The 13,945-nt window shown below is 62.6% G+C and overlaps 1 protein-coding gene across 5 annotated transcripts in view; it reads left to right on the plus strand.

Annotated features, from left to right (window-relative positions):
* The window catches only part of Itpk1 (inositol-tetrakisphosphate 1-kinase), a 131,045-nt gene extending 118,121 nt beyond the window's left edge, over positions 1–12,924 (plus strand). For 4 of the 5 annotated variants that reach the window (XM_071607585.1, XM_071607586.1, XM_071607587.1 and 1 more), the window contains 4 exons: positions 1,325–1,450; positions 2,624–2,691; positions 6,907–7,069; positions 11,184–12,924. In XM_071607585.1, the coding sequence (XP_071463686.1) occupies positions 1,325–1,450; positions 2,624–2,691; positions 6,907–7,069; positions 11,184–11,527 (701 nt within the window). In that variant the 3' untranslated portion in view covers positions 11,528–12,924. The remainder of the gene's footprint in view (positions 1–1,324; positions 1,451–2,623; positions 2,692–6,906; positions 7,070–11,183) is intronic. The other variant, XM_071607589.1, reaches the window with a different exon arrangement.
* The last annotated feature ends 1,021 nt before the right edge of the window (positions 12,925–13,945 follow it).

Below are 13,945 nucleotides of genomic sequence, written 5' to 3' on the forward strand. Positions count from 1 at the left end.
AGCTTCAGGTACAGATGCAGGCGGCCTGGCCTCCACTCCAAGCCTCTGAAGAGGCAGTGAGGTGCTGCGTTCACTGAGCCTGCCAAGGGGGTCCAGCCAGGGGCTAGCCAGCCAGACTTCCTGCCTTCGTGACTAGTTATTCCAGTGGGGGGGAGAGAGACCAGAGCCAGTTGCCCCGAGATGGGGGCTCCAGGGAAGACATCGCGGTTCTGGACACCTTCCAGTGAGGGGAGTAACTTGGAAAAGGCACAGCAGATGCCGGCACCTTTGCAGAGGTGGCATTTAGTGGCAGCTGGAAGTTGACTTGGGTTGCCACCCACAGCGTCGTGGCATGCACCTCCTGGGAGCGACAGTAAACAGCAGAGGAGCAGCAGATTGTGGCTGAAGCTCAGGGCTGCCCCGCCACAGTGCCGGGGTCTGGGAGCTTCTCTGCTCATTTACTCTTCCTCTTTTCCATCTGTAAGTTGAGAACAAAAACAGTCTTGGCGTCCTTGCCCTGCCGATCCTGTGGGGAGCCGAGGTGGCCCTTCACCCAGGCTGTGTGTCCTTAGGACTCATCCGCGAACAGGGACTGGCAGGGGCGTCTACACTCAAAGTGCTTCTGGCAGCAAGGCCCTGACCTTGTCCCCCTAACAGAGGGGACAAGGATCTGGGTGCCAGGGCTCTGTCCTGGGCTCAGGCTCCTCTGACCCACCCGAGCTCCCCGCAGGTTCCCATAGTCTCTTGGTGACAGGCAGTGGCTGGAAGCTGCTCTCCCTCCCTCCTTCCCTCCCTCTGCCCTGTCCGGCTACATGTGGAGAGCTGCTGGACCTGTCATTGCTGGCCACCCTGCCCAGTAGTCCTCTGGCCAGAGCACCGCAGGCCGGAAGTAGCAGCATAGGGTCCCCCTTGGAGATCCTGTGCGTTTGGTCTTGCCCCAGGGAGCCATTGTGGGTCACAGTTTGTCCAGTTCCATGGGCATGGCAGGCCCCTGGGGCAGCTCTGTCCCCTTCCCTCCGTTCTCCTTGCAGCTTCCCAGCTTCCCTGGACTTTGCTGTGTCCACCTGTGCATGGTGGCCCTTTCTCCCTCCACGGCCTGCTCTGCCACCCTGTTCATTTTCCTTGGGGACCTGCAGGGGTACAGGTGGGAAGGTGCTCTGAGTTTGGGGGCTGTAGGATGAGGAGATGGGCAGTGCCTCCAGGAGGCCAGACCACTGGCATGGACGGCTGGCACCTGCTCCAGCCTCTGGCTCTCTGGGCTTTGCCACCTCGAAGGCTCCCTGGTGCCGGGAGAGGATTGGTGGGACTGCGTGGCAGAGTCCCGCAGGGTGTTTATTTTCCTCAGGCTCCTCCCCAGGACCGTCTCTCGTGCCCCCTGTCTGGACTGGCTCTGGTCGGAGCAGCGGGAGGACTGTCGGGCACACCAGGGTGGCCAGGGGCCTCTATGCCCCGCTAGCGGGAAGGATGCCAGGTACCTCTCAGCGCCTGCCTGCTTGGCTCTGCCCCAATCACTTCCTCTGCATGATCGCTGTGGCGCCGCAGAGTCCCGGAGCTGGTGGGGTCGCGGCAGCAGGGCAGGCCCCCCACCCTGGCACGCAGGCCCTCAGCTGGTCCCTTCTTTTCCTGCAGCTTGGGGGCCTGGGTCCCAGGCCCGGCATTGTGTCCTGGGGAACGGGACCCATGATGCCCCACCCTGGAAGGACTCAAGCAGGGCTAGGCCCCTTGGGGACTCCTAGCCAGGGGGTCCTGGCTGTTCTGGGGGTGGGGGAGGCAACAAGGTGGTGACAGCTCTGCCAGACCCAGACCTGGGCTCCTGGCTTTGTGATTCTTGCCTTGACGTGCCTGTGCTTCCAAGTGCCTGAGAACGTGTTTCTGGCTGACCAGCCGACCTTGCAGCTCCTCGGGGTGACCTTGGTTACTCCAGAGGACATTTACAAGTGGGGTGAACGATTGCACCGTCAGCCTGTCGTGCTCAGTGTCCCCGAGACTGGTCTGCTGCTGGGCCTTTGTGGGAGTTGGGGGTGGGTGCGATGGCGGTGCACACGCAGGGACTCACGAGCTGGATGCGGTGGAGGGGGTGTCATGGTGAGCAGGTCATTCTGAGTAGCTTCTTGGATGGGCACCGTGGAAGCCCATGTTCTGGTTTTCTGTTTTTGTCCTAAAGAGTTGGAAAACAGCAGAACCTTTATTTTAAGCTCTCACATGGCGGGGGCAGCCTGGCCGGGTCTCCGTAGGAGTTCCATGGGTGGGAGGGGCCTTCGACATCAGGTGCATGGCTTGTCCTGCCTACTTAGCCCCCTTTCCTCTTGGCACCCTTTTGGTGACATATCTGCAGCATCTTTCAGGATGGACCTTAGGCGTTGGGGAAGCCCAGGTGGGATATCACGAGATAGTCGTGGAGGTGGCTCAGCAAATCGTCATTTTTGTGTGGGAAATGAAATTGAGGCCCTAACTGGGCCAAGTCCATCCCTGGTACAGCTCCATGGGGTGGGGAGCCAGCTCCCTGGAGCGCCTGTCCCTACTGTTGGACCTGGAGCCAAGGCGCCCTGGCGTGTGGCTGAGGTGGTGCTGCCCTCTGGTGTCGGGTGGCGGAACCACACCCCGGCCTGGAGGCCCTGACCCATACTCCTGTCTGCTTTTTCAGACCGAGAGTCCATCTTCTTCAACAGCCACAATGTGTCGAAGCCGGAGTCCTCATCTGTTCTCACGGAGGTATGTACCACCTCCTTGGTGGCCTGGCACGAGGCTGCCTTCGCCCAGGGCTGGGCATCATGGGAGGCCCTTGTCCACATGCCAGGCCCAGGCCTGTTCCCCAGCCCCTCCTGCCCTGCTGTCTTCTAGCCCGCGTGCTGGTGGCATCACAGCTGTGCACACATTGTGATGAGCATGTGGGGGCCAGGGCGGGAGGGCTGCAGGCAGCCCCCACGAGCTCAGAGAGGCTTGCTCCCTGCTGTCCCTCGCTCTGTTCGTGAGTGTCCCTTGACAGCCTGCTGTGTGCTTCTGCAGCACTAGGGTGGTGTGTGACCCCCACCCCTGAAGCCGTGGCAGCAGGCATCATGGCTGGTGCTCAGTGAACGTCGCCATGGCAGTGTCCAGCTGGGTGTCTAGCAGCCTCCCTGCAGCCTCGCTGGGATTGGACCCCAGGCCCACTTCCAAAGCTGGCTCTCCCAGGAAGCCAGGGCGACCTACCACTCTAAGGACTGCTGGGCAGTGTTCCACAGCAGACGGGAGCCTCCACGGGCAGTCTGCCGTCCCTCGTGGGCCTAGCGGGCCAGCAGTTTTGCTCTCATGTCCCCTGCACTCAGGACTTGCTGGGGTCCTGTCCCCCCTAGAGTGCGTCCATCTTGGTATCCTGGGAGCCTTTGCTTTCTCGTGGCCTCCTCCCTCTTCAGGGCTGGGCACAGCCAACCCTGGGGATCTGCCCTGGCCTTGTGTTCCTAGCCCCCAAACCTGGGCAGCCTGTCTAGCTGTTGTTTGTTTCTGGTGTGAACAAGGACCTAGAGGGACACCACTGTCCCCAGGACCTCAGTAGCTATCCCCCAGGAGCAATCAAGAGAAGCGCCGGGCCTGGCTGTGTCGCTGTGAGGCGTAGGTAGATGCTCTGTGCAGGGAGGCTCGGCTTGCTCCAGCATCTCCAGGGCTTCCTCACGGAGCCTTGGCCAGTGTGCTGGGCTGCAGAGGAATTGGCACGGCACAGACTTTCTGAGAAATCATCCCTGCCAGTGCCTTCGCACAGCACAGGGCTAGCGCCCACTGGGCTATTCACCAGTACCAGGGGGACACTGAGGGCTGCATGCAGGGTGGCCCACTGGGAGTCACCCTCTTGGATAAACCCCTGTTGACTGTGGGCCTCAGTTTCCTCATCTAAGAAATAGGAGGGGTCAGCCTAGAGTCACAGCAGGGCCCTTCCTCTGCCTCTCAGACCTACAGTGGCCCCCCCCTGGCCTTCACATGTGACTGCTAGTCAGGAATCCGTCAGGACTAATGCTTCCAAGAAAAGAAGAAGCAATGCCAGCCACGTGGCCTTCCTGCAGGACCGTGGCCGCCATGGCCTCCCTCAGGCCGTCTATGTCAGCTCCACCATGGGAACTGGTGTCCAGAATACTCCCTTACCAGTCCTCCTGCCCTGTGCCACGTGGAGCTCTGCCAGCCCTGTCTCAGCCCCCCTGAGAGCACCCTGCAGGGACCCACACTGGCCTTGGAGCCCCACCTCCTTCCCCAGGAGGCCCTTGACCTGGGTAGCTCCACTCAACCTACAGGCCCCAGGGGCCTTCTACCTTTCGGAGCCCTCATAGGATGTCCTTAGGAGCAGTGGGCCTCCGAGGGCACAGCTCAGTGGTAGGGCACTTGCCCAGCATGCACAAGGCCCGAAGTCCCAGCCCCAGCACCTCGGGAGGTTAAAAAAAAAAAATTTGCTTTTCTGGGAAAAATAGCCCCGGTCGGTCCCAAGCTCTGGCAAGCCATGTCATCCCTTTGAGCCTCAGACTCCTCATCCTGCCCAGAGGAAATCCAGGGGTTCTGTGAGTTGCTGTCTGAGCGGTGCCCACTGCCCGTGTGCAGGAAGTTCTCAGTGTTGGCCATGAGCGGTGGCCCCAGGGCACCCACAGAGCTCCTTCCTGACTCCCCACCTCCTGGTTAGCAGGGTACCTTGGGTGGTTGGTGTTGAATTCCCGGGGAGGAGTTCCACCCTTGTCTTGTCCCAGGCTGGCTGTTTGGGTCTGGACAATCAAATGGCTTCAGAAGGACTTGTGAGATTCCTCAGCTGAGCTGGGAAAGTGCTTTTAGAAACAGCTCATCAGGAGACGCGGGGTGAGAGGAGCTGTCTGCCCTGGGCCCGCCTCTGTGTCAGCCCCGAGTCCTCACTGAAATCTCAGGGCAGAGGCATTCTCATTACCCACTTCCGGGGTGAGGAAACGGGGTCCAGAGGTTCGCTACAGCTAGGGCAGGCCCAGGGCATGGGCAAGCCTGGGGTCCACCTGGACCTCTGACTTGGTGAGGATGCTGGGCTGTGGACCAACTGCCAAGCTCCTCTTTGGACTCAGCCTCTGACCCTGAGTGTCCCAGGGAGCTCAGGTGAGCTCCTGTTCAGCCAGACTGCCACTGTCCCTGGGAAGCCCCCAGGGAGACACCAGGGCACTCCTAGGATAGGAAGGTGCCAGCCTCAGTCCCTGCTTGGTGCTCTCCGGGAGGGCATGCTGTCCATTTCAGGGCCAAAGACCATTTGTCTTGATGACCAGGGCTCAATGCTCAATCCTCTGACCCAGCCTCGCATTTAAACAAATTGAGGTGAAATCCGCATGGATAAAATTAGCTGTTTTAAAGTGAGAAATCCAGCGCGACTGGTCTGCTCACGTTGAGGCACACCACACCACACCTCTGCTTCCTTCCAGAACATTCCCGTCCCCTGGACTATGAGCCCCCCACTCCCCATTCCTCCACTGCTTCTCTGATTCCTGTCTCCACAAATTTGCGCCTTCCGGAAGTTTTATACGGATGGAGTCCTACAGCACGAAGCTGTCTGTGGCCGCCCAGCACGCGCACTCGTGATGTCTTCCGAGTTCATCTGTGTTGTAGCGAGTCGGATTTTATCCCTTCCCACAGATGAACGGCACTTCATGGCACTTACCCTGTGGCTTGTTTACCCCCTGCCCTGCCGATGCTGGTGGGGTGGGTGGCTTCCACCTCGAAGGTGGGGGAGTGAGGCTGTGTGGACGCAGGACTGCGAGGCAGCCCTGGGTGGGACCCCAGGACGGGGCCTGCGGGGCCACCTGTAATTCCCGGTTGGCTCTCTGACGTGCCGTATTTGCAGCCGCACCCCTTCCTCTAGCCTCTGAGCTTCAGCTCCAGAACTCCGGTGTTTCATAGGCACCCAGCTGAGCCCTGTTCAGGCTGAGGTCACCCGAGGCTGTCCCTGCCCTGGAATTCAGAAGCAGCGCTTCTGGCCATCCAGGCCCATGGCCTCCACACCTGTCACCCTCCTCCTCCCTCTCAGCAAGTCTAGGATGGAGGCTCAATCAGTCCCATTTTACAGCAGAGTAAACTGAGGCAGAGAGGCCACCAACTTTTCTCCAAGTCCCCAGAGTCAGCAAGTCACTGCAGGATTCACATCCAGACCCTGGGTCCCAGTCCTGGCTCCCAAAGCCTCTGGTGCAGTCTTCTCATGCCCTGGAGGCTCCCACTGGGCTGAGCTCAAGCACGTGGGTCCTCGTGCCTGTCCCAGGCCACTTGGAGTAGAGGAGAGAATGGGCAGTGCGGGGCGGTCCAGGGCAGGGTGGAGACTGTGCACCCGGACAGCCCCATTACCCCCCAGAAGCTTTGCTGACCGCTGCGCTTGGACCCAAGGTGGGAGCAGCCCTGAGCGCCCCTCGGGAAGGAAAGGGGGGTTGGAAATCCAAGATCACCCGCCTGGAGCCCTTCAGGGACCAAGACCCGTCCCGAACCTCAGCCTCAGGCCGGAGGGCGCGGAGGACTTCCCGCCACCTCCGCCCTGGCCGCTGGCCTCCCCAGGCCTCTCTCCCCCACCCCACCCCACCCCTGCCCCGTCCTCCCTGCCTTCAAGGTCAGGCTGCAGTGACCTCTGCACCTCGCTGTCTCCTCGGTCCATAGCGACTCTCCACCACCTTCCTCCCTGCTGAGAAATGGGTCTAGAGCCTGGGGACACCGAGGCCCAGACCCTGCCCTGTGCTTTCACAGGCCAGCCCGACCCCCTCTGAGCCCGTTGCCTGTGTGTAAGATGCCATTGTTGACCTCGGTCCCTCAGATGGCAGCCAGCAAGGCCGTGAGCAGCACCCCACCTGCCCAGCTCGGGCAGGACACAGAGGTGGTGGCCTGGTGCTGGCTGGGGTGGGTCTGCCCTGCTTCCTGGCCCGAGGGATGGCAGGGCCTGTGGCACTCCTCACCCCAGCCTAACCCCTGTGTGTGTCGCAGCTGGACAAGATCGAAGGTGTGTTCGAGCGGCCGAGCGACGAGGTCATCCGGGAGCTGTCCCGGGCCCTGCGGCAGGCGCTGGGTGTGTCACTGTTTGGGATTGACATCATCATCAACAACCAGACGGGGCAGCACGCAGTCATCGACATCAACGCTTTCCCAGGTGAGCAGCACGGCTGGTGGCCTGAGGTGGCAGCCATCAGTCTGCCACCTCTGCACACCTGGGAACGGGCTCTGGAGCGGGAGGGGATGAAGGAGCCCAGTACTGGGCATCCTGCACCAGGGAGGACCGGGCCCAGGCGGCCGGGTCCACGCGCCCTCTCACCTTGTGACCTGAGCCGCCAGCATAGCCTCGATGTCCCAATCAGTCCGTCCCTTGAGCCATTCCAGACTCACAGCCGAAGGGACTTTGAAGGGCCACAACCTCTGCTGTTAGGTGAAGGGAAGCCATGGACTAGAGGGTCACACCGCACGTTGGTGGCAGGGTGGACTAGAGGGTCACACCGCACGTTGGTGGCAGGGCAGGTGCTTCAGGACAGTGCTGCACCCAGCCCCCAGCCATGTGACCTGTGCACCGCCCACAGAGTGACAGGTGGAGTCCAACCAGGTCCCACCTGTCCCCGCAGCAGGCCACTCGCTCACCCGCGCCCGGGCTCCTGGGCTCAGGCTGGCCTGCCTCTGCCTCCTGAGGGCCGGGGCTGCAGGCCTGGGCCGTGCGCCCCACCGTCCACTCTGTTCTCAATGGTGTCTCTTCAAGCGCCTCGCGGGAGGGGGAACCACCGCCCTTGGCTCATCTCCTTGGCCTGCGCCTCCCAGCTCTGGAGCTGCGGGTGCCGGGCACCAGCTAGGTGGCTGAGGAGGCCGTGCCTCTTCCACTCCTGGGCACGCACAAGCTGCTCCAGGCAGCACCCCTGTGCCCAGCTAGGGAAATGGAGGCTTGGGAAGCCACTGGCTCCTTTTGTCCTCCAGCTGTCACTGACCAGGTGCTGTGGGTCCCAGCTAGTCCTGACGCCAGTACAGAAGTGAGCTGGACTGCCAGGTCCCAGCCGGAGGCCCACACCATAATTGGGAGGGAGCAAGAGACAGAAGGGTGGGGGTGGCTGGTGGCTCTTCTGTGAAGCTGTGACACCAGAGCAAATCCTGGCCGGAAAGGAAAGAGCCACCCACCAGAGATGGAGCAGTGGTCCCGGGCTGTGGGCCCCGTCTCTGAGGGCAGCCTGCCGCGGCGTGGTCTCACTTTGGGGGCAGTGTCTAAGGTCCGTGTTAAGCCCACGTCATTCAGTCTGCCTCAGTCCCCCTGGGTGGAGTCTTGAGGCAACTGAAGCCGGAGGGAGAGAGCTGGGGACCGGGGGTGCAGCAGAAGGACGTGAGGAATGAAGGGGCGAGGCAGGGCTGCAGGGTGGTCGGGGGGGACTCTGGACCATGGACTGGGGGGCCACACGTGGAAGTTCTAGGAGGAAGAGTGGGAGGCTTCCCTGTGAGCCCACCGTGTCGTGGGCCCAGGGCAGTCTGTCAGGGAACAGTCACTGAGCCAGTGTGGACAGGGAGGCTTTTTCCAGGAGTCGAGAGAAGGGCCATCCTCCTAGGGCAGGAGGGCAGGAGGGTCGTGGCTGCGCCCAGCAGAGGCTGGTGAGGAGTCTGCTGCCGAGGTGGCCCCAGAGACCGGGGCTCCAGGGAGCCGGCTCTGCTTGCCAGCCCTGTAGAGCACTCCTGGGGACAGCAGGGGGGTGGGCGAGCTCAGGGCCTCAGGTGTAGTAGCAGCCCTGTCAGAGAGGCCACCCACTGCCCGGTGGTGTTGACCCCTCTGTGTCCCAGGCCTGTGTAGAGACAGGCAGCAGCCAGTCTCCCCCTCCCCACTGCACCCTGGAGGACTGCTGTGATCACCACTTGCCAAGAGGACGAGGTCAGGCACTGAGGGGCCTGTCCGAGGCCACGGGTCCCTACGTGGTGGAGCTAGGGCTGCACTCTGACCATGAGATTGGCTGCCTCTTGGCAGAGCCCGGTGCTGAGTTCAAGTCCAGGCTCTGCCTTCACAGTCCACGACGGCTTGGCCACCTGACCTTGGCCCCATCCACCCCTGCGCAGGTGGGAACAGCATCTCCCACCCTGCAGTGTGCCCAGGACCATGTGGAGCTGGCTCCTGTCCTGGTCCCCCCTGTCTGCGTCCCCCCTGTCTGCACCTGCTGGTGTCAGCCCACCCCGTCTCCTGCTCCTCCCAGGCCTCGAGGAGGCAGCGGCCTCTGCACATCCCCCAGCCCCAGCTCTGCGTGTGGCGCTGGGCCTGGTCTGGGATGAAAGCAGAGCAATTGCTGAGGAACTGCCTCTGGATTCCCTGGAGACCTGCCCAAGTGTCCCCCGTGTCCTTCCTGCTCACACACCTACCCCGGCTCCCAGCAGCCACCCCCACAATCCTGGGCGCCTCAGACCCGGGTCTGTCACCCTTCACCCCTGGCCGCAGGCTGACGGGGCACCCAGTCCGGGGCGCCCAGCACCAGGCTGTTCTAAGACACCGACAGGTCAGTGGCCTTGATCCGATCTCGGCTGTGCCACTTAGGAGCTTGTGACGCTGGGCCTCTGAGCCTCCACGTCCTCCTCTGTAAAGGGGCTGCGAGGAGGCAGCAACCAGGGGACGGGATCCCAGTCCTGTGGCCGGCACCGCCCGCGTGGCCTGTGGACACTGGCGTGGATTCGTCACCATCCTCTCTGGTTAACAGTCCCACGTTTTCATCCGTAAAGTGGGCGGGTCTGTGAGGGTGATGTCACCCAGTGCTGGACATGGAGGCACTGCGCTCCGGCCACATGGCCCTTTCTGTTTCTGCCGTGGGCCTCTCTCTGCAGCACATCAGTCAGCTGCTGAGTGATGAGTGGACACAGAGGAGCCCCAGCTGGTGGCCCCGCACACGGCCGTGCAGTGTTCTGAGGCTACACAGGGCCGTGTCCCAGGCTTTGCCACCCGTCTGTGCGAGTGGCTGGGAATGTCAACCAGGGCATGTGAGGGTGTTCAGTGACCTCTCGGCACGGGGTGCAGTATCCAGGGTGGTCCAGCTTCAGCGGGGCGGGCAGTACCCAGAGCCCCCCGAGCTGCTGGGCTGCAACTCCTGCCCAAGACCTCTCCTGCCCTGCTGTCTTCCTGGAGCCGCGGGCCAGTTCTCGTCCTTCCAGACCCGCCCTGGCAGGCCCCACCTAAATCTGAGGATCCCAAGGACTTTGCTTCACATCTGCGTTGGGAGGTGCCGCCCCAGGCAGACACTGGCAGTTCATGTGGCCTGGTGGGCAGAGCCTGGAGGCTGTCTCTGAGTGCAGGGGGCACCGAGGGCCTCCTCCTGTGTTTTAGGGTGAAAAAGGAACACTGGATTTGGGCTGTGGCTGCTCTGGGTCAGACAGCACCGGTGTTCTAGCCCCTCTGGTTGATGCCCATAGAAGCCTCTACCACAAGATGTATCCTCTTCAGTGGACAGCTGAGGCTCAGGACAGATGCAGGAGCCAGGAATCAGGCCTGAGGCCAGGTTCAGGCAGACCCCATGGAGTCTGTGTATCATTCAAAGTGGGCTTTGGTGCTGCCACCTCCAGCCATTATCTCACCCCCTCAGGTGGGTGTGTTCACCATCTTCCCATTACTGTAACAAAATACCTGAGATAATAAAGCTAAAAAGAAGGAAGGTTATTGGGCATGATGTCTCATACCTGTACCCCACAACTTGAGAGACTGAGGCGGGACCATCGCAAGTTCCAGGCCAGCTGCGCCATTTTTGTTTCTACTGTGGGCATCCCTGTCTCAAAATATTCAAAAGGCTAGGAATGTAGCTTGGTGGTGGAGTGCCCCTGGGTTCGGTCCCAGTATCACAAAGAGGAAAGGTGGTTTGCACTCACAGTTGGGAGGTTTCAGTCTGCTCTGTGGCCCTGTGGCTCTGGGGCCTGTGGCAGAGCAGCATATCATGGGGTGGAGGTCACAAGGCAAAGGAAGCGCATTCTCCTAGTGTGTGGGAGGCGGGAGGGGGAGGGTGCCAGGTCCCTGTACCCCTTTCCAGGTCCCCCATGACCAGAGACCTCCCACTAGGTGCCACCCCTCAGGTCCCCCACCTCCAGCATGCGGGCCCTCAGGGGACCCTTATCCACACCATGGCAGTGGGTGGACAGGTGCTCACCACTTCACAGTGGCTCACTGCTTCTCAGGGTCAGGGCCAGCCCCTGGCCCCACGGGAGTGACCTGGCTGCTGGTCGGCCTGTCTCCGCTCCCCAGCCCGCTGGCTGACCTGCGCTGTCTGTCTCCACCCCAGGCTACGAGGGCGTGAGCGAGTTCTTCTCAGACCTCCTGAACCACATCGCCACCGTCCTGCAGGGCCAGAGCACGGGTGCAGCCGCCGCGGGGGACGCGGCCCCGCTGAGACACAGCAGGCTCCTGGCCGAGCAGGCGGGCAGCCTGGCAGGCGAGTGGACGTGCAGCGCCAGCCCGGGCTGCTGCGTGCTGGGCCAGGACGCGCCCTGGAAGACCGAGGCCGAGGCGGGCGCGGGCAGCGCTGCCAAGCTGCCGCACCAGAGACTGGGCTGCACCGCGGGCGTGTCCCCCAGCTTCCAGCAGCACTGCGTGGCCTCCCTGACCACCAAGGCCTCCTCGCAGTAGCCACAGAGCCAGGACCCAGAGGGTGGCGGAGCACGCCACTGGGCATCGGCCCCCAACGGACGCTACTCAGAATTCCCGATGATCTGATGCTTTTTTTAATTTTTAACCTGATTTTCTGATGTCATGGTCTAAATGAGGGGGGAGATGGAAGGGAACAGCCTCGGGGATGGGGACCCCGCTTCCCGCCTGCGGATCTCGTCGGAGTTGACACGGCTGAGTTTCAACACTAGGTCTGAATGTGGGGGTGTGTGCGTGCGTGGGTGGTGCTAGGAGCGTGTGCACATCCGTCTGTCTGTCCCCACGGCTGCTGTGGACCAGGCTCTGGGACCCTGGAGGGAGGCCCGCTCCTGGGCTGTGGCCCAGCAGAGCGCCGAGAATGGTTCTCCTCCTTCCAAGTCCACCCACGCCCCTGACCCGACCCTCCCTGTCCACCTTGGCCCTTCCAAGCCGACCCCCTCAGGGCTGCTGCTGGCCCCTCCCCAAAGCCAAAGGACGACAGGCCCTGGCGGGGAGCTGTGTGCGGCCCCGACCCCTGCCCACGGGAGAAGAGGAAGTTTCCAGTGGGCTAAGGCCCATGTCCTTGGTCGCTGCCACTCCTCACTGCTCCCTGGGGGCCACCAGGTCCCTCCCAGGGTCCCACCTAGCACTGCTGTTCCCTGGACCCAGGGGGGCTGCTGGCTTGCCCAGGACCACTCCCTCAGTCTCCTCCTAGATCCCTTCTCTCCAGAGGGCAGTCAGGTCCAGGGCAGGGCAGGTCAGCTGGTGCTCGGTGTCCTGCCCCCTTGGCGCCTGCTGCTCCCCCAGCACCCCAGAGGACGGGCAGGAGCCTCTGCTGGGAATCCTGGCCAGCGGGGTCCCTCTTCCTGGGCAGGAGGAGGCTGCCCTGCGGTTCACTCCTGCACACAGTGGGCACTAAGCCAGCCTGCAAGACAGCCACACCGCCCCAGACCCTCTCGCCACAGCAGCAGGCCACCACTGGCTGACCCAGTCCGCAGGAGGGGCCGCCGAGGGTGCAGCCCAGTGAGGGGCCTGGGCCCGGCATGATCTCGTGTCATGAAGTGCAGTTCACTTGGGAAGAGAAGGGCCACTGAGCTGTCCCGCATGGTCCAGTGGGACGGAGGACACTGGAGGGAGCGCCAAGGGCCCTGGAGAGCCGCTGAGCCCGGCACTCAGGGCGGGGACCCTCCTTTGGGCAGCTGCCAGGACCTGAGCCATGGAGCTGCCTGGCCTCCTCAGAATGGCCCAGGACTGGCCACGTTTACAGGATCTGAGCGTTGACCCTGGTGGATGTCTGCTCGTCACCTGTCCTGGGCCTGACCCCGAGCCCGGGACACGGGACGCATGGCAGCCTCTTGCACTGCTTTGTCTTCAAAATAAACTACTGAGATCAACCTGCATTTCCCACATGTCTCTGGGTGTGACTCCTGTTCTGTCACCTCCCACAGTGTGGCCTCCTGAGGCAGAGTCCCAGCCCCCGCTGCCTGGAGGACCCCGACGACCTGCATGTCTGTCCCTCTGATCAGTCCAGGTCACGTGGGTAGCGTCCAGGGCTGGCTGTCAGGGAACTGCCTTCTGGCGCTATGGCCCTCCTCTGGCCTCCACGCAGTGGTGAGTGGGGCAGTTGGTTCCCCCCATGGAGCTGGGTGTTGCGAAGGCCTAGGACTGTACAGGAGCAACCTCAGGCTGGTGGAAGCCATTGGCAACGTGGAGCATGGGTGGGCACTATGGGTGGTGAGGGGACGCCAGCCACCCCTTGGGGGGCCTCAGTAGCCAGGCAAGAGACCCTGTCCTCTAAATGCCCCATGTGCACACTGACCTTGTTGGTCCCAGGGTGCTGTCCCCACTTGGTTCCCCTGAGGCCTTGCTGGCCTTGGCCTTGGGGCTGGGTGTTGGGGAGACAGGCCCACTGAGGAGGTGGGTGGTGGCAGGCTGTCCCCTGGGATGGTAAGAGCTGGCCCCACAGGAGGACCCCGCTAGGCAGAGACCAGCCCTGCCAGCAGCCTGGGGCGGCCGGGCTCATACCCAAGCTTCTGTTTCCGAGTTGGCCGGCACGTCAGCCCCGGGGCTTCCCATCTTGCTGGTGTTCAGGGGACTGGGCTGCTGAGGGGCAGCGGAGCAGGTGACAGGACCACACATAGCTGAGCCTTGGAGTCACCTGCACGGCCTGCTCTGTCCTGGGCCCAGAGGCATGGCCTCCATCTCTGCCTGAGGACACTTCCCAGGGCAGCGTGTCTGCATACACATGACGCCCAAATGCCAGCTCTGGTGTCTGTCCCCACTGGAGGAGCAGAGGGCGTCTGTCTTAGACTAGGGTCGTCATCCCTGGTGTCCTGCAAGTGTGGCTTTGCAGTGCGTGGTGGGTGGGGCTGACTTGGGGTCCCCAGCGCCATTTGTGGCAGTCAGATGCCCCTGAACCCT

Source organism: Marmota flaviventris, chromosome 2 (assembly GCF_047511675.1).
Source record: "Marmota flaviventris isolate mMarFla1 chromosome 2, mMarFla1.hap1, whole genome shotgun sequence".
Taxonomy (NCBI): domain Eukaryota; kingdom Metazoa; phylum Chordata; class Mammalia; order Rodentia; family Sciuridae; genus Marmota; species Marmota flaviventris.